Source organism: Myzus persicae, unplaced genomic scaffold (genome assembly GCF_001856785.1).
Source record: "Myzus persicae strain clone G006 unplaced genomic scaffold, MPER_G0061.0, whole genome shotgun sequence".
NCBI lineage: Eukaryota > Metazoa > Arthropoda > Insecta > Hemiptera > Aphididae > Myzus > Myzus persicae.
This window is the reverse complement of record NW_019104126.1, coordinates 48934-70516: the sequence shown is the minus strand read 5'-3', so window position 1 is coordinate 70516 and position 21583 is coordinate 48934. Positions and strand designations below refer to the sequence as shown.

The following is a 21583-nucleotide window of genomic DNA, read 5'->3' as shown; positions in this document are numbered from 1 at the left end:
TAGACTTAATTGTGTGCATCATCGTGGAACAAAATCAATAAACATATCATAAAAGAATAAAAACAATGATGTCACAAAGATTAAATAATATATAATTTATAATTTTACAATACTCAAAATTGAAAAATAAAAAAAACATAAAAGGTTCACTAGATAATATTCATGCCTTTCAATTTTACAAGAGGTCAATTTACTCTAATTTTTAAACTAACGGAGTTAAACGTAATCTGCAGAGCGTAGAATGTGCGATGATACGCGTTTGAAAGACGCAGACAGCTCCTGCGCGGGGTGTATCGTCTTCTTAATACTATTTACTATTCATTTTGTCAGAGGTTAACACCGTCCAGCTATAATTCCCTATGGCTTAATTATACCTTCACATGTTCATTATGAATTTTTGGCGATGGCGTTCATTTTAATATCTGCTACTTATGATGGTGTAAGAAAAATAATTTCAAACTAAAATTAAAATATATATTTTTGCGAATTTAATATCGATAGTTCGGCTGGCTGAAAATAATAAAAATCAGATAATTTCCCTTAAATGTATTTCTATGGTAACTCATTTCAAGTACATTTAAAATATTTTAGGGCAAATATTCAATAATTTCATCACATAATTACTCGATAAAAGTAACAGAGCCTTTAATAGTATTCAATAAATATATTTTAATATTACACTGTTATGAAAAGTAATTTACTCATAAAGCATTTACTTGTATTTACAAAATACTCAAAAATAATATTCTAATAAATCGTTAGTTTTAATTTATTCATCAAAATTAGCTATTTTTAACTCAACAACTTTAATTTTTAAATTAAAAACAACGCACTATCCCGTTCTTTACCAGAAACAGTAACCGATTTTATACATATTTTATATGCGGTATTAAAGTATATAATATAGATACTATATATTTAATATTTATATTATATGAATTGAAGATTCTACACGCGTAGTTATATATAATAAGCTCACGTATTATTTTATGACGTTAAAACAAATAACCAAACATTTTTATTCTTTCGTATGATTAGAATTATCCGCAAGTTATATTTATACGAGTAAGTAAATGTGTAATTGATTTATATTTTTTCTAACGATATGAAAAATAATAAAACTAACATATTTCTGTATTTTCGTTTCAAGAAAGATCTTTTCGTAATATGAAATCAAAAAATTTGTATAGCAACTTTTAAACACTGAATATAATCATATTTAATTGAGACCGACGGAATATATTTTATACATCTTTGAATATTATATTTATAATATAAAGAATCATTGGACTTTTGATATTTTGCTATCATTACCAAATAACTTTTTTTAAGTTACTTATCATTGGTTGTTGCATAGTGTATTTATTGAGGAAAGTATCGCAGTAAACTCGAAAGAATTTTATAGAAGTTGGGTGTGACCCCAAAGTATACTTTTACTGTCCCTGCAATACTTTTTGTCTCAAGGGAGTACCGAAATAAGTTTGAATCGTCAATAACTACATTACCGATTTTTTTTTCTTCAGTCTTTTAGTCAATAAATTATCAAAAGTAACATCCTTAACGTTGAACTGATGAGATAAATTCTGTACATTTAAACTATTACAAAAATAAGGATATTTTCAAAAGTTATTTTAACCTCATTGCACATTTTATGTTGTAGGTATATTGATTATTTAATTTACACTTAATCAGTATTTATTCAACATGTTCAGTTCTTTCATATAATATTTTATTCAAAACCATTGGTATATTTTATTTACTTTTATAAAATATTACAATATAAGAACCTATATATTAATAAAAATAAAAATATAATTGATAACATTTTTTTTGAAATTCAACCCCAAGATGTTAATAAGAAATAAGCATGTCTACAGTTATAAACGCCAAAAAAATTTACACTTGCAAAAAAGTTGGTTTTTGAATATTTTTCAAACCATAATTATTTTTAAATACAAATATTTGTTTCATAAAAATGTTCTATTGATGGATTACGATATTAAAACTGTATCATATTTTTGTATGGCTGCAAAGTAGAAAAAACTAAAAGAATTTAATAAACATTTTGACTTAAAATTATTCTACTAATTGAAAAATCTTGCCTATTGACATTAGGTATATATATTTATCCAGACCATATTTATTTATATACCTTCTGTTTTGTTTTACAATAATATTCCATGTAATCTGCATGCAGTAACGTTCATTATTTCATGCATAAGAATTACAATATTGACTATGCCACTGAAATAAAATTGCGTAGAGTGTAAAATGTACAACATGTTTATTGGTTAAATCACCGCTTTCATTGAACGAGTACTTATACTAATTGTTCACTGAGAAAATTATAGTACGAAGTAGGTCAACTGTCAACGCGTTGCGACCGCACATTTGAGTGGGTTCAAATTTTGGCACCGAACCGACACCACATTTGTACAAATAGTATTTACCATTTGGTATCTAAGTGTATACGTTACAGTAAATACCCAAAACAGTTAAAACTATAATTGACTAGCATAAACTAAAAATGAGTTATACCAAAGAATATTTGTGAGAATACATTTCTGGAAGCAGCTAGATTTTGAAAATGTCTATAATAATTAAGTGTTACAAAAATGTTATTTAAGTATATACAGTTTTTACAACATTTTCAGTGAAAACTAGTTTTATTCTCATTTTTAGAATCTTATATAGGTACCTATTCGGATGAAGTATGTATATACAAAACAAAAGCGACTGAAACTCACAATACGAACCCAAATTGTCACTGTGATGATACTACCAAGTATCCTTATCCTGCAGCATACTGCCTAATTCCTATATACTCGCCTAAACAATATCAAATGTCACACATTTAATCACAGCCCTATAACCAATCGTATTTATAGTTATCTCCATGTTTTATTGTATTGGGCATTAATTAAATTTAAATTATAAAGTAATTGAATAAGTCTATAAAATGACGATGATAATTAACCATACAAAAATATAAAAAAAAATGAATTATTGTATGAACTGCATGTATTATACTAAAAAACTATAAAAATACTACATTATAATATTTACTTAAAAATTAAATATTTTAATCGCATCTTTTTGCTCCTCCTGGACATGATTTTGTTTTTGTTTGCTGCTTGTTTGAATTGTTTGGTGGTGCTCTCGGTTGAGTTGTCAATGGTGGACCATTTCTATCAGACTTCTTCGATTCCCATCTGCCATTGTTGAGATTACTGGCACCATTAGAACAACAATTTACATTGACTCCGTTATGACAGCATTCTACTACCACATTGTTTGGACATTTTACTGATGGACAATTAATGGGTATTGCCCAAATATATCCAGTTACAGAAAAAACAAATAATAATACCAACAATAATTTCATAATTATTATTTTGTCAATATATATTAAAAAGTATCAAGTGTACGAGAATAATATATTCAGTACAGCTTTATATGAAACTTTAGAATTTTTATGAACACACTTCTATTAAGTCACACGTAACTAATACGATTACTGTTCATTATTTCACGTGAACGCGTTTTATATACAAAATAAATCATCTAACGAATAAATAAATAAACAGATAAATTTATAACGAGTACTAATACTTAATACATTTTTTTCCAATTATCTATTAATAATAGTACTTGTTTGTTCAATTTTTTTTGCACTAGTTAATCATTAATTATTTTACATGATTATTTAAACATAACAATATGTATCATTTTTTATGCAGGTGCTTCTGGTGCTTTTTAATGCTTACAATAATTGAGTTGTATCATTTATGTATTTATGGCAGTTGTTTTTATGAAAAAATAAATGTATTGATAAGATACGTAATAAATTAAAGGTTAAAAAGATCAATTTTTTAAAGCGTTATCATATATTTTATCATTTTATTCATAAAAATAAAAACAACCTTACTATGTGACCCTTTAATATAATTCTAAGTATTTCGATTAATTGTCGGATAACCATATAATGTGCATCGCAGACATTTAAAAACAATCAAATTATTTTTTTAAAAAGTCTACCGGTTTAAGTTCAGTTTTTTCGGTTGTCTACGGACTTGATTGTTTTTGATCAAAGACACTTAGTGTTGATTTAAAAGAAATATAACACATGATGATAATACAATTAAGAAAAAATAGTATTTTTAATACTTTTCGTGTACTACTGTACCAACTGTAAATTAAAGAATGATACTGGTCAGCTTACACAATATAGGTTGTTTTTATTCTCTACTCCTGAAATACTATATTGTCTAAAACGTTAAAAACTATAAAAAAAACGCTAACGGTAAGTTGTTTAAAATTCGAGTTAACGTTTGACAACCATCAGACGTGTTTAGTTCTCGGTTTTGGTAACAATTATTGTCTGGAACTTCAGACAATTTTCAGTTGTGAAATATTAGTTTACGATTACCGACAACCGAATCGTACAAAGATAATTGTAGATATATTTCACGATGTCGGCGGGGTTCGTGTTGGTTGGGATTCTACAATTTTTGGAATGTGTGTTTATGAAAACGGCGTGCATGAAAAAATGTATTCGTATTTTAATAGGTAAATACCATCCGTTTATGGCGGTGGGGATGTGGTTTTAGAATTTTCTATTTTACACTACTGGTTTGCTTCGTTTCATAAACTTAATACAAAATCGAAATAATCAGAAACTCTGAAGATTTGCCATTAATACGATTTATGAAAAATCGAGCTTGGAATTCTGGTATACCAGAGCCCCTACAAACTCATATTTGGAAAAGAACCTAAATCTGAACTTTCGACAACTCCTCCCTCTTCTAACAATTATTACTTATTTATGTGAATCAAAATGAAGAAGAACCATAAAATAAATCTTAAAAAATAGGTGGTAATTGAAACTAGTGATGTTAGAAATTTCACAACGAACTTTATACAATTTGATAGAATTGTTTTTTCTACCATAAATTAACGTCATTCGGCTTTTACAGTGTTATAGTAACATGATGTATACCTACAACTATTAACTAGTATAGTAGGTATTATAAGTTATAACATAAATAAGTATTATTATAACATGCGTATTAGAATGGATAATACAATTGCAACAATGGGATTGATTATGAATCAAAATTGTGTGTATTACCTACTAAATCATTGTTTCCTGAACATTCACAATATGAAATTTTCCGAAATCGATTTTCTTCAAAATATCTGGTACCTATGCCCTAATGGCCTAATACTTAATAGTAAATTTTGCTGTATCTTCGGCGCAGCATAAGATATTGGTCGTTTTTTAGAAGACTATTGGAAATTTGACCTGTTTTTGGTAATATAATAACAGTATACTGCACATGACGAAAATCGTCTCCACTGGGACCTTAGAGCAGAGGTGTGACGACGGTTGTCGTACACGAGCGGTGCGGGAGCGAATACAATCAATTTCAGCAATAATGCCGGAACCATATATAGGGTACCTACCTATATATTATGTTCTATATCGTTTGCACCGCTGTTACAGGTAAAGTCACACAGCAGGAAACACACAACTACAAACAAACAGCCACACACACGTGTAGCACCTCGCCAGACACCTGGGGCGTGCGAATATAAGGGTCCTCGGCCGACAACCCCGAGTCTAGAAAATCAATTAGCCGGCGACACTGCGACTGCTTCTCCTAGGCGTGCACATAATATTTTACAGTTTAATTGTTGTTGTTGTTGTTATTTAATATTATTATTTATTACGGCTGCAGTCGTCGTGCGGCCCTGTCGCCGGCCTAGTGGGTACAACATGTAGGTAATAATATGTTATAACTAATATTGTATAGAAAGAAAGTATAGGTACTGTCCACATACACACTTCATTTCATGCGGGTAAATAGGAAAATGTAATAGGTGATCGATGTAATTTTATAATAATATTATATAATGTGGTGTGGGCATCGTCGTACTGAGTGAAGTCTTGGCCGCAAAAATCGAAGGAAACGATATTATTATTATCATTAAAACGAAACGACGAGCGTAATAAAAAATAATTGCCCGTCGAAACCGCACACGTGCGTAAAAAGAAGGATATTAAATTGTTGTTGTCGTGTGTGTTACTATTTTTGAAAGCCGCAGACTAAACGATTATTTATTATCATGTGTTGGGTTAGATTAGGTTAAGTTAGTAGACGTGCCAGTGTACATGTAATGTTCGTGATGTTCATATGTATACACCTTGATAATCTGCATATTATTAGGAGGATGTTCCTTACAAATCAAAACATTGAAATTTTTTATTGAATTTAAGAAACCCTTCTAAAATAATCATGTTTGGATTTGACTATTTGAGAACAAAAAAAATTAATAATCTTCAAAAAAAAATTCCAAAATGTGCTGTTCGCTGAATAATATTATAATATACATATTACATAAATATAAATATATGTATTGGCACGATTGTCATAAAATATTATTTCCATTAGGTGCATTATGTTTGGTCTATGCAGATATACCTACGTGAAAACGAAGGTGGTAACATGTGTCGTCAATTTAGTCTTGTGTAAGTTGTATTTAGGTGATTCTATACCGGCGTATAAGCCTAAAGTAGTTTTCTTTAATAAATAACAAAATGCGATTGAATATAACATTTTTACCCAGAGTACACGATTGTATTGTTTTAATGAGTTTATATATGAGAACAAAAGTACTTATAGTACTATAAGTCAACAGAAATAATTAATAAATTTATATTCGTCTCACAAATTACTTATATTAATGTAGAATTTGAAAATTTATCTTTGTCAGTAGAGTTTAATTTTCATTTGAACGGAATAGCTTAAAGATGAAAGTTTTTAACGTAAAAACTTTTCGCTTACTGTTATAAACAAACCAATCTCCGGCATAAGATGAAAGGAAATAAAACCAAGTATAATAGTTAAGTGTATATTCATGCCATTGATCTTAAAATGTAACCTAAACTATAACCTTGTATATCAGTTGTATCTTTATATATGGTTAAAACAAAAACTGTAATATTAAGCAGACTTGAACCTCATCACCTATTAAACATTTTGGTATTATACGGTCTTTGGGTTCAAAACAACATATATATATATATATATAGATAAACCCAATTAAAGAATAAAATGTAGGTATTAAACAAACCACAACCTAAATGCCATAATATACGTATAACGTGAGTTAAAAAAAATAATCGATAATAAATTATCTTATTTTAATTACGTTACATATATCCTTCTGACCTTCATTTGTTATTAGTATTAGTATATTATTTCTGTATATTTGGTTATTTTACGTACTTCAAAAATACCATATATATTACTTGTTTAGTAAAATAAATTATGTAATTGTTAAGCTATAATAGTACATACTGAAGCTCTAATAATAAATATAAATAAATCATTATCATTACAACACTTTTGTTATAGTTATTATTTTATGAGTTACCTACTTATTATATTTATTATAACGTGACTATATTAGTTTTATTTCTTTGCTCGAAATACAATGACACATAATTTATACATTCAATACAAAGACCACTTGTTACTTTAATTAAGTACAGAAGAAGTAGCTGTGTGATGTTAAATTATCATAAGTATTAAGTTTTTAACTACGTATTATTCATCTGTATGGTTAGGTAAATACATTTCGGAACATTCGACCCAAAATTTAAATTAAAGAGTTCTGAAAACACAAGTATTAGTTTTTAATTATTTATTTATTTCTGATAAGTCTTTTATGGCATAATATAAAATACATTATATTATACTTAATTTATTGTATATTACAGTATACGACTGCATAGTACAGTCCTATAATATATTGTAAACTTATAAACAATGTTTGATAACATTTGAATGAAAATGTAATTTGTCAAAGAATATAAACTTTTTGATGGACTCAGTGTAAAAATATATTATTTTCTGCAAGTACATAATATGTATTATTATTATTATATATATATATAGTCTTACAAAAGTTGTGATACCAACTTTAACGAGATGGTGTTCAATATAGGTATATATATAATATATACTATGGAGGTAAAGACGAGAGATCATGGCGGTGACTGTGGTGCACTATAATATATATCCACCTGATCGTTAAGCATCCTTTATGCACAAAAGGCGGTAATAAAAAACTCGAGGAGAAATTTTTTTCTCTCGGGTCGGAACAATAATAATAATTAGGCTGAGAAAAAAAAATGCCCGACAACGGCGCATATAATATTATATAGTGTGTTTCTATTGTTTTAAGAGCAAACAACGATTCCGTATCGTTTTCGTACATCTCATCTATTCATAACACAATACCGCGTGCACGAGAATATCTATGTATACTTATATTCATTCGCCTGTAGTAATGCACGCGAGTAATCCGAAATTTGGGTCCCCTTTGGCGTGTCTTTTGCGTGTGTGTGTGTACGTGTACAATCCGGTAATGTGGTGTATATATAACCCTTGTCCGAATTGCGGCAAAAATGGATTTTGTCTTATTATTATTATTATTATTATATCACCGCCACCGCCGTCGTAATATCTCGGCGTGGGGGTCTCAGCACCTGGGTTTCTCGGTTCCCATAATTCTACCGCCCATTACTCACACAATAAATGACAAAACTATTGTGGTAGCAACAGAGGCGGAGGCGGCAGAGTGTGGATGGCATTTGGGGCCCGTCACCCTCCCGCTGTGCGACGACGACATAATTAATGACAGCTTGTGGGAGTCTGACATCGCTTCTGTTTTATTATTATTATTATTTTTTTTTTTTAAATACTTCTCCTTCTTTTTTTTTTTTAATCTTTCCCTCGAATATCTCTAGTTGAGTAATTACAATATTATTGCTTCAACCATTGGTGTGTGTGGGTGTGTATGTGTGTGATGCAGTCCCGCACGAATGTATATAATTACGGCCAAGTTTTACGATTAAACTTCAACCGAGACAGCAAATAATTGCAGTTATGGTCTTATGGATTACGTGCCCGACACTATATATAATATTATAGTTCCGAGTAATCGAAACTCTCTCAAAAACGATATGTGAGGGGCTCAAGGATTAAGAGGGAGAGAGACCTACCAGACGCTCGTGACAATTATTCGTCAAGTGAATAACAACAAGTCATTCTAATATTCAAAATGTTTTCTAAAGAAACTGCTATCGTCATATATTATAAGATATACTTATAATTTATTTATACTTACACACGGGGTGCATTTAAAAATGTCAATGCTAATAACTTTTATTTCGATGATTTCTAATGTTAGATAATTAAGCGGAACTTATATTATTGCGTAATGTAGTATATCCTTCAAGTGTAGGCATAACAATTGTTGAATTAATGTAAAAACACTAAAAACTAAAATAAAATGGAAAATTCAAAGTTAAATAGAACAAATTAATGTTATTGGTATAGACATAAGAAATAAAAATAAATTATTATTATGTCATTAATGTATAAGTTGCAGAGTTGTATGAACCATAAATTACTGTTCCTATAGGGTCTACCCACCTGTGGGCAAATAAGATTCATGCGAGACAAATTGTATCTCCTCATACTCAGTTTATAGGAGTGGTGAAGTATATAAAAATTAAATTCCACCTAGTAAATCGAAATTCGTTAGTGGCATTTCTTTATCGCATTATAAATAGGAATAGTATATTATCATATAGTCATACTAGTTATCATAAAATAGTTAACAGTTGCAAATAAACGATTTTTCCAGTAGTAAGAACATCATTTTAGCCCTTTAATTTTAAAATAAATTACTTATTAATAACTTTACGATCGTAAAATAAACGACTAAAATATCAAGCAACTGTTTTTTACGTCTTGTAAGTAATTGTTTTATCTATTTTGATTAAATTAGTTATTAAGTGCAAATGTATAGTAAATAATAATACATATAATAATCTCTGGCACTTGCACGTTCAAAACAAATTGAGAACTTGATGAATCTTGATGCTACATTGCTATGTTTTAATTTTTGGATTCAATTATAACATACTTAAATCATCCGTGATAATCGACTTGTCTATAACAATAATATCGTAGCTAATATATAAAACACGCAGTGTAATCAGCATTATTGTCGACACAATATAAACATAAAAAATTCTTCACTTTTCTTTTAAATGTAACCTTCTTTTTTTATTTACATATGATGCAAATCTTATATTGTCATTTTCATTTCGGTGTTATTTGTTACCATTGTTGATTCATATTCGTACTTTAGTGTGACTGCAACTACAGTTGGACACATTGTATTGTATTGTTTTGTTTATGTCGCGTTGATAATTCACCCAATCACCCATACGCTGTAGTATATGATTGAATATTCTGACATTTCAACGGAAACTGGTCGTTGAAACAAAGGTCATACCAAGTATAATATTGTTATTATATTATGGTTACCGTAGTTGATGGTCACAAGGTTTGCAGCAGGTGTCACCTGGTCTGTTACTGCACGACCGCGGACAACCAGTAAGTCAGAGTAAATGAGATGGAAGGAGTCATGAGTGAGCGAGCGAGCGGGAAAAAGAGCGGGCGCGGAGAGCACCTGCATTACCACAAGCACGTGCCATACCCACCTGTAAATCGATTATATACGTTCAACGTTCATAATATTATATTATATTTTATAATACCAGTGACATTGTTCGAAGTCGACTGTTTCTGTTGAGTCGGTGTTGACGAGAAAAATATTAGTAATAGTTAGTACATTAAATTATAAGTAGTTAAAAATAGCGTATAGGTCATAATACAAAACCGTATAGTCTATAAACTAATCATTGACAACAGAATTAAAATAAATTATCTATAGAATAAATACTACGCATTCAAATTACTTTACATTTACAAGTATAATAATATACAACCACTAAATAGTTTAAGACGTGGACATTTTCTGATCTGTTCAAGAGTCATAACATATATACACACAATCGGGTACCTACATAAATAAATCAACAGTGTTGTTGTTTAATTGGAACATAAGCAGTGCACTGCAGTGTAACCTAACATTTTACAATTCAATTCTAACATTTGTCCATGAAATTGACGGAGAGTTGACCTTCTAAACCAGAAATATATAAACCTCAGTAAGAAAATTACGTAAAATAATTATTAATTATACAAGAAATTAGTGGATTAAAAAAAATGTGTTTCATTTTTTTAAGTCGTTTTCTTACACATTTTGTACTTATTATTTTTAAAAATTTAATTTTTATTATCGTGTTACAAAAATACAGATAAATGTAATAAACAAAAAATGTTTATAAAAAATAATTGCTCAATAGCCATCTTCACATAAAAAAAGTATTGATAGTATTATATTTTATGGTTCGTTATTTAAGTTTTAATGTCTTATTATGTATTTAGTATAATAGCACCTATATTGGATTATATACATAATATCTATGAGTATAAACTAGAGAATTACATTTAGTTTTATAATATTTATTATATAATATATATGACAGGTACTCCAAATATTAAAGTTATTTTTTGATTTTCTATTCAGGTTTTCTGAGTAAGACATGCTTGTCTCAAGCCAAATTCATAATGGTTATCATTTAATTGTACCTCATTAAAAGCAGAATTATTAATAGATTTATTTATAGTGCTCATCGATTATTTTGAGTAGCATTTGAATTACATTTGTAGCAATGTACATATACCTACCTCAATAAATATTTGAAATGCTAATGCCTAATAGAATAACACATATCACATACCATTTGATATTTGCATGCACTTAACAATACTCTATGCATACAGATTTTTTAACTAATTTAATAAATAATATGTCTACTTTTTATCTTATAGCTGTAGTGTATGTTACAATGTTTTAAGTTGGATATTAATTAAGTAGAACAATGATTTTAAGTCACACATTTACATTCTATACTATTTCAAATTTAAATTATATTATGTTACACTTCTCAAAGATTATTCCTAAATGTTTGATATATTTTCGAGTAAATATCAAAAATAAATCAAGATCCTTGAAGGATATTATTAAATATGTTTTGAATTTGTTAAGATACGGTTTCCCTTCAGCTTCAAACAGCGAAACAACACGTCGTCGTGACCTATATGTCCAGACGCTGTTAAGAAAACGTACTTATTGATGCACATTAAAGTCGTATAGCTATTGAAAACGAAAATAGAGACCCTGAAATAGTATTCTACATACAAAATATAATATATACATGCAATTATACAGTTTGCATATTGCATACTATATTGGCATAGGTATATCATAATTCCTAATTATTATTCATTATAACAAAAACTGTAAATATGTAATGGGGTTTAAAAAAATTGATTGCAGGTCCCTTGAGAATTATTCACGCTGTGCCATACTATTTTAAGAAATATATACCATTTCAATCATAATAATTTTATTTCATTATTTTATTTTTTAGTAATATTATATTCAATAATACATCAATTATAATTTCCATTGCAACTTTCATCAAAACGCAACATGTACCTATAGTTGGAAATATATAAGTACAGTTTTTTAATAAATTTACCAGGCATTTTCCCTGCTTTTAAAATACAAATGATTATTTATACACATTAAACATAGGTAGGTACATGTGAGAGGTATATACTAATAAAGAATAAATGAAATAAATGACGCTTTTAAGTAATTATAATAGTCAATTACTACTTAATATTCTATAATTACAGATAAAATATTATTATTTCAATTTAACTGAATGTGTATAATATAATTTAAAAACGATTCTTAATTCCTAACCGTATAATACTACAGATAATGTTATAGTATACGCTTTCAACAATGAAGTAATCTGAAATTTCAACGAATTTTATCACATTTTAAACTTAAAATACTTATAAAAAAAAGTCCTGTGAAAGTTATTTAAATATATTAATATCGCTAAAATAACTAGGTACTTATGCTGGGTGTTGTGTCATATTTTCAAGATTCTTGACGTATCCTAAAAATAACCTTAACTTAGGCTGAATATTTCAAAATATCTGTCGTGTGTAGAAAATGATAGCTTAAGTATCAGTGAAATGTTTCAAGTTTCTAAAAATAATACTTTTTGAATAAATAGAAAACCTGCTCTACTAAATTGAATCACATCAAACATATCACCAATAATTGGACATTCCGTATCAAAATATCTAGAAAATTTTAAGTAATCCTATCAAGACTCAGAATCAGACATACTTAAATCTCTCACAGTTTCTTAATGGCCAAAGAAGAACCCCCAATATGCACAGCTTGTATTGTCCAAGTCACCATCAACAACATTCTCAATGAATGCCGAATATACGACAACATCAGAATGACTCACAACCTGCCCGAATCACTAGCCAAAATACTCCACAATCACCCTCAATTCATAGCCAACGCCATCCAATTCATCACAACCGCTAATCTTCAAACCAAAATTTAAAATGAATACTTAGAATAAGTAAACATAATAATATGTTAACGAATTAAATTATTTACAAGCCCAATGGGCCATGTCACCTAGGGTAGTGTATAAATGAAAATAAAAAAAATACTTTTTGTGTTACAACAAAAACTTAGACGCTTATAAAAATATATTGTGACCATGACTTATCGATATTATTTAATTGATGTATGAGTGTATGACTGAATGAAAAACTTATAAAGAAGTTTGTATTAAATAATTGCATCATAGTTAAATCGGTAAAACAACAATAAAAAGTCAAACATTTAGAATACCTATAAAATGGCCGAAAATAGCTACCTTTTAAAAAGAAATGTATGTATGCTAATATGACTGTTCGCCAAAAAATTCAAGTATAAGGGTTATTTATTTAAAAAAACAAAATCGATTTTGTCAAAAACTGGTTTTTCATAATTTTGTTTTGGTTTTTCTTGGTTATTTTGAAAAGTACTTGAAAGTTTTGACCTCTGCCCCTTCAAAGTACCAACTATAGATCCAATATTCTACTACAGCTTTTCAAAGTTGAGAGGCAAAGCAATTTTAGTGATCGAAAAGGCGATAACAAACAGAATAAATACACTCATCATTATAAAACAAATAAAAACATAATGCATTTTTTAGCTCAAAATATAAAACAGATACATTTACAGTTATCCTATGCTTTTATATGCATTTGCCTAAGTCTAAAATATACAAAATAGAATTTTGAGTTTTAAATTTTGAATGGTTGTGTTAATCAATGTATTGATTAACACAATTACTTATTATTTATTTTAAATTTAAAACGACACACATCCATGTGCAAAATCATTAAATTCGCAGCCCTGATTGTCGATCTGTGATCAGCTTAATATTAGTCATAAGATCTTGAGATAAATAATATAATCTGAAAATATGAAACCACCCATCACCAAAAATAATCAAAACTCCAAGACTGAATACAATAAATCAATAATAATACAAATAGGAATTATATGAACATTGTAAAATGTATAACTAACAATATATTATTATAATAATATGTTACTTACCTATTTAATCAGTGGCGTAATTTGAAAAAAAATGTTGGGTTGTGTTTTTGAAGAAGGAGATGAGATATTTGTGTTCAAATCTCTCAGTCGGTACACGTTGACACTCATCGGTAATTAAGTATTTATTAAATAACTGTTATGTAATTGTTTTTCAAAAGATATAATATGATACAATACATGAGTGTATAATTGATAGTGTATGGTAACATTTTTTATTTACATATGCATTAGAAATTAAGTATGAATTTAATTACTAATCTAATTTTATATTTCTTTTCGTTTTACTTAATAATACCATCATTTAAAAATATAAAGATAAATAAATATTGCATATTAATGTTTAAAATAATTAATGCATAATTGATGCATATCAATATTTACTACTATACGACGATTTATAAAAAGAAATCAAAATTATTCTCAAAGACTTATACTGTACTGACATACGTTTGAAAACAATCACACCGTGCTACTCAATTGTAATTAATTCATCAACTTTATTAAGTATCTTTCAAATTTATTTAAATTTATATTGTGTTGTTTACCTCTGTTCAAAATTGACGTATAGGTACCTAATTATATGTGAGCAGAGCAATATTCTTAAATATGTTAAATGTATGCTTGGCCATGCCCCCTACTCCTACCATCCATCAAAAATTCACCCAAGGTCCATAACCTATTTTAACATTTTTTTTTTAATCGCTTACGCTTTGTACTTCCCTACCTATTTATCACATACCTTGTGCAGTGGTGTCTAGTATAGTGTACATTATAATTCAATTTTAGTAAAATTATTAAGATATTTAAAAAAATTTAAAGACCATTAAACTGCATTATTTGATCACACATATACATTTTTTTTTCAAAACATAACATTATCTTAACAAATTTTGAGTTGTATTTTATTATAATATGTTATGAATTATATAATACATAAATAATTGTGCACATAATATGTCTATAATATCGTATTTACATTATGTTTAACGCCTAAACATCTATTTGATGTTTTTGAAGCCGCGGTAACCACGAACTATTTGTACGTATACGCGTGGTGCCATAGGTTTAGGTCACACGAGTATTAGGTGCTGTTCCATATCCGCGTAAATATAGGACATATACCTACATAATATTATAATACGTCGTACACGCGCTGCCGCCGTACAAAGAAACGAGAGAAGACTATATAATACTTATATATAATACATACTTCATACATACATACGTACATATATACATACATACATACATACATAGTACATACATACATACGTACATATTATAGATACTCGCATATATGCACAATGCACGAAAGGTACAACGGTGAAGCGACAGTGAATGCTCGCGGGGACGAGTATTATTATTATTATTATTATTTAAATTCGTATATAATATTATAATATTATGTCGGCGCGGGACTTTGTTCGTATATTTAATATGAACGAATCCGAAATATACACACGCATACACTTACCTAAATATATACGACACTCATAAACCGGATAATTCGTACATATATTTTATCAACCAGTAATCACTTTCACTCCTGTATTTTCCTTTAACTAGGAGTGCACCTCCCAGTTGTATTTTTGTACATTTTAGTAGTAACATTAACTTTAGTATACACTTCTGTTTTTTAAATTTTCTCTTTTTCTGTAAATTGTTAACCAGAACAATTATTTGGAACGTGCCGAATATCGATACCTATATATAAATTTAAATTCAGAGAGATAAGTTTCGATTCATTAAGCTGAATGGACCAAAATCCGAATTTTAGTAATTGCACTGTTAATTGATATAATGAGTACGTGATCTTGCTATTGACGAATTGTGCTGTATTTGCATATATAAATAAAATGTTCGTCGGTACGATGACATATCACAACGATATATTATACCTTCATTTATGTATATAATATACAAAATTACGAGACTACCACCCCTGGTATCATACCTGCACACATAATATATCATATAGACGAATGTATATGTACGTACGCACGCATACATATATGTACTTGGAAATAATTGAATTGCACTTTTGCACTAGAAATATCATTACTGGGCGTAGTGCATTTCTGTGTAATGCACGTGCACTATACGGAAAACGGTGCGATGGAGAGACAGACTTATACATGAGGTATACCTACGTAGCCATATACTGTCGGGACAGTCGTACTCCGCTAGTCTGCTGTTGTAGCCTCTGCCGTGGCCGTCACCGTCGCTAATTGACAAGCGGCGAGCGTTAATTTTGAACGTCCTGTGGAGGGTGGCGGCGGCGGTGGAGGCGGCGGTGGAGGCGGCCCAGCAAAAACCGCATATATCGATTTTCTGACGACAGAAGTCCGAGTGCAGCGGCAGCATCAGCGACGGGTACGTGCAATATAATATATTATATAATATTATCGTATAAAGTATAGACGGACGGTGTTTTTTATTTATTTATTTTTCGCTTCTTTCTGGCGGAGAGAGACAGAGAGAATACTTCTCGTTTTTTTCCCCCTCCGCACATTTGCACAACCGCCGACTGCCGCCGAGGCAATAACAATCAAACAAAACGAACGTATATAATATAATAATATACATATACATATCTATACATATATATATATATATGTACGCAACACATATATACCACCCGCACGCGATCTCCGCCTCGGGTTTATTATACGGTTCCCGCGGGATAGGACCGCGCCGCTCATCTTCATGCCGTCGGAGCCATAGAGTGGTGAGCGGTGCGCAGACGACGGCGCCGGCAACTTTTAGCAAGGGTACAATTATATTCCAGGAAAACTCTCTCGCAACCCATTCGCGGCGTTCGTCTCCCACCGAGGCGCGAGAAAAAGTAAGTATAAAAAACACGATAACGACGCGATTACAGCCACCAGCTGCTCGAGTGCACTGTATATGTCTATGATGTGTATGACAGTATAATATTATATTATTTGATCGGGGGTTCAACAGACGTGTCAACGTGATATTATATGTAACAATAATATTATCGGTGCGTACTATTATATGTATAGTTGCCTAACAAAATTTGCGAATTGTCTCCCATCCGTATATAATTATCGTAAGGCTAATATACACCGGGTATGATTGCCTCCGATAGTCCGATGATCAGGCAGTTTATAACACATAATACAAAATATGTCAATATAATATATTATACGATCTACCTCTTAAAACGTTCAAACTAGTTGCTTCCCACATACAATTAAGTATAGTGCGTTCATAAATCACAAACTTCACTAAAATATACTACGTAAATAGATGAATTTATGTAAACATTATTCAATTTATTATAATTAAAAATCCCAAAACTTTGAGTGTCATTGAACAAAATTCGCCTGATTATTTTATTAGAAGGTATTATCCGGAAGTCAATAAAACGATCTCCGACACTCCGTTTACTGTGACTATATACAGTCGTCTTTACCGTATTGTGAAACTCCGTAAATCTGTATTTGGTCTTGTATACTACACTCTCCATTGGGCTCTATATGTAACGTATAGTTGTTCTTTCTAGGGTCCCTTAACTTTGAATTATAGATAGCCGTGTGGCATTTTTTTTCGATCTTGTTTTTTAAATGAGAAAATCAAACATCCGTTGCATCCACGATTCCGTAATTTGGTAGGTCTCATGAACTACAAGAGTTTACAAGGTACTTTCGACTCGGATATGTTATCAATAAAGTATAATAATATGCTGGCTGTGTGCGATGTTGCGGCGACGAAGGGGGACGCCAACCACACGTCCTAGTCACATTATTATTAATTTTATTTACTCTTCACTCGTGTAATAATATTTGATTTGTTCGGCGTGTATGTATATACCGACTGGAAAAGGTGATTAAAGTCGGTCTTCATGCGAACCGTGGCGGCTGCAATTATTTCCGGTACACACACCGCCGCCGGACTAACAATGCTCGGCGTCCCATTGACGACGATGACGACGACAACGATGCGACCGTTCCGCTTCCGACGACGACACGGCTCGTCGGCGGGTGGTACGCGTGAGGGGACGGTGTAAGGGTTGAGTGTGCAACGGCGACGGAGAGGGTGGAGGGGGGGGGACAGTCGTCGCCACGAAGACTTGCTTTCGTCAATAATATTAAATGTATTACAGTGAAATGCTCTGAGGCGGGCAGTGTCACGCGACTTTCCATTCGGAATAATATCGTTACACAACATATTATAGGTACCTACCTACCATAATAATTATGGTAATGAACAATGATTGTATTATATTAATCGGATTCTATAAATTTCCAGCGCGCAAAACAAACACGGGAAACAAGGAGTATTTTAAACGTCGCACGTGCCAATGCGTACACTAAGACACGTAAACAATATAATTTAATATGTATAGGTTTAACGTAACGCAATAAAATCGGTATTTGCCATTTGGACATTATTTCCCCCATGCCCACCCAACCGTAAGATATGCACCAGTTCGAATTTTTATCATTCTCCCTTAAGAATGTCTAATCAATTACCTATGTAAATAATAGACATTTTTGAATGTCGATATAATATATCTTTTCAATGTGAAGCTAGTTGGTATAATAAGCAAAGCTAAGAAAACTTCATGAGATTGATAAAATCACATTGCATACCAATTATTATGATATTTTATTAAATAGTGCAATATATTATTTTATTTACCCGAAAGCAGACTGTGGTTTGATCCCTCGGTAGAACTGACCGACTGTAAGTCGTCTTCATCGTCATCGTCATCGTCATCATCAACAGTGCACTCTTCCTCGTCGTCCTCATCTCCTTCGTCTTCGTCACTTTTCGTACTTCCAGACCCTGTAAACGAGAAATAGTAAATAAAACAATATATATATTGCATACGTTAAACAGTTTAAACAGATTAAATACTGTAACACAATCAGACACAACCAGAGACCAAAAAATCACCGAAATAGTTTCACTAAAATAATTTCAACTATTATATATAACAATTATTATAATATAGCAAATTTGTCAGAAAATGTACACTACTAAATGTGCACTACTTGTTGCAACAAATTGTTTTATTTTAATTTAGGATATGGACTTCATTAATTTTTTTTCATTGTACTTCAATATTGCTGTTGCGTATATTTATTATAGCTAGTACTTGGAACGTTAATATTACATTTCAGAAAATGTATTGTCTACAATTACCTCTGTTCTATACTATAATTCTATTTCAAGTAAAATTATGTTTTCTTAATTGTCAAACTAATTTACTGAACAATAAAAAACGGTTAAGTTTAGAATGATATCAATCTATTATGCATAAAATAAGCTAAGAACGTGGATTGAAATCTCTATGATATATTTGTTTCTGTTTCAGTTCGGTTTGGTTCCTGAGAAAACAAATTTATTTTTATTTTTTGTAAGGCAATCAGTTTCTTACTTCTTTGAAAAAAACATGCATTTCTGTTTCAGTTCTTTTTGGCAAGGTTCAAACCTCGGATGACCACCAAATTCAATTAAAAAAACTTCTTCTTGGGGTTGTCCTTTTACCAATGAAAAATTAATATTGTACAATATTATTACTAATATTAGAAACAATGAAACATGCTATTATGAACTTTATACATTCATTAGAGTATAAAAAAAATATAAATGTAGTTTTAAGAATTCCGGATGATTTGTTTAAAACACAACATTTCATAAGTCATAACTCATAACATAATAATCCATGTGAAAATAAATAACGATAATACCTAATCTTTAGTTGTTGATAATAATAATTAGAGACATACGTATATATTAATACGTTATAACACTTAAAAGCGTATAACTATAGAATAAAATGACAATTATTTAGGTACAAAAAAACATAAAGTAGTAATAACTGAAGTTGGTGAAATTCCAAAAAAGAAACAGAATAAAAATATTGTATTTTTTCCCTTTTGAGTTTATGAATAAAACAGTTGAACAAATTAATGTTTGAAAAGTTAAAAAATAATATTAGATATACTCAAAAAATTATTTCTAAAAATATAAATAAATAAATAGTGTTGACACTACTTTCTCAATACCCCCGTTTACTTTCATAAATAAATAATAAATACAATTTAGTAACTGACACAATAATACCCGACTTTAACACTTTTAATCAGACTGGGTAATGCTCACAAGAAAACTCAGTATTTACTACTTAAACATTTGTCCAAGTTAACACAATTACTGTATTTACTTTCTATTTCGTAACTGCTACATAATAACATGTGTTGTTTTGAAAATTATGAATCTGGTTACATAAAAATAATCACAATTTACAAAAATAATTCTACCGCTGTTACTATATTTAATTTGATACATTATACTATTTTTTTTTTTGTTTTTGTTGTTGTTCTAACAACTAAATTATGGTTGACATTTGAGAGTACCAATTAACAATTATCATAACTGTTTTGTTATAACTCACTGAGTTATTTTTTCCATGTCATATATTATAATATAATGAAATTATTATAATTTATTACCATAAATGTATATACACAGACTGGTAATATTCGGAGTAAATAAGACATTTACTTAACAGATTTTTATATATTCAAAAAACAAAGACTACCCAACATAATGTTGTTAAATTCACTCTATTTATATTATCAAACTCTCGTTTAAACGTTATTAGTCATTTATTGTTAGTTCATATAGCTTTTATTTATCTAAAAGTTATAATTTTAAAGAATATTTAGATCAGATTTATTTTAAATAATAATTATTAAATACCTATATGGCTATATTGGTATAGTAGACGACTAAAAAAAAAATAAATGTATGGTTTTGCGATTTTCTTCTAATCCTATACTATTTTGTCTAAAAATCTTTATTGAATAACTGATTCAAACAAATGGATACAAACATACTCAAATTTACAGCAGATACTTATAAAAAATATAATTGACCAGCCAATTTCGCCAGTGAATTTTAACTGAATATTTCATATATCCATCAACCTCGCCTACAACTTTTCACGTGTACATTGTTCCTAATTTGTTAAATGAATTACTGGGTTCTGTAATTTATTTTTAAATCTTTAATTATGCTGTGTAATGAATGATACTGAACTACAGCTACATCTAAGACTCAC

General features: G+C 29.7%; 1 protein-coding gene across 1 annotated transcript in view; it reads right to left on the bottom strand.

The window, feature by feature from the left end:
• Window positions 1-21583, bottom strand: part of LOC111039014 (zinc finger protein 521-like) — a 125795-nt gene that overhangs the window by 73963 nt on the left and 30249 nt on the right. The window contains exon 3 of the mRNA XM_022322289.1: window positions 19153-19299. Coding sequence (XP_022177981.1) covers window positions 19153-19299 — 147 coding nt within the window. The remainder of the gene's footprint in view (window positions 1-19152; window positions 19300-21583) is intronic.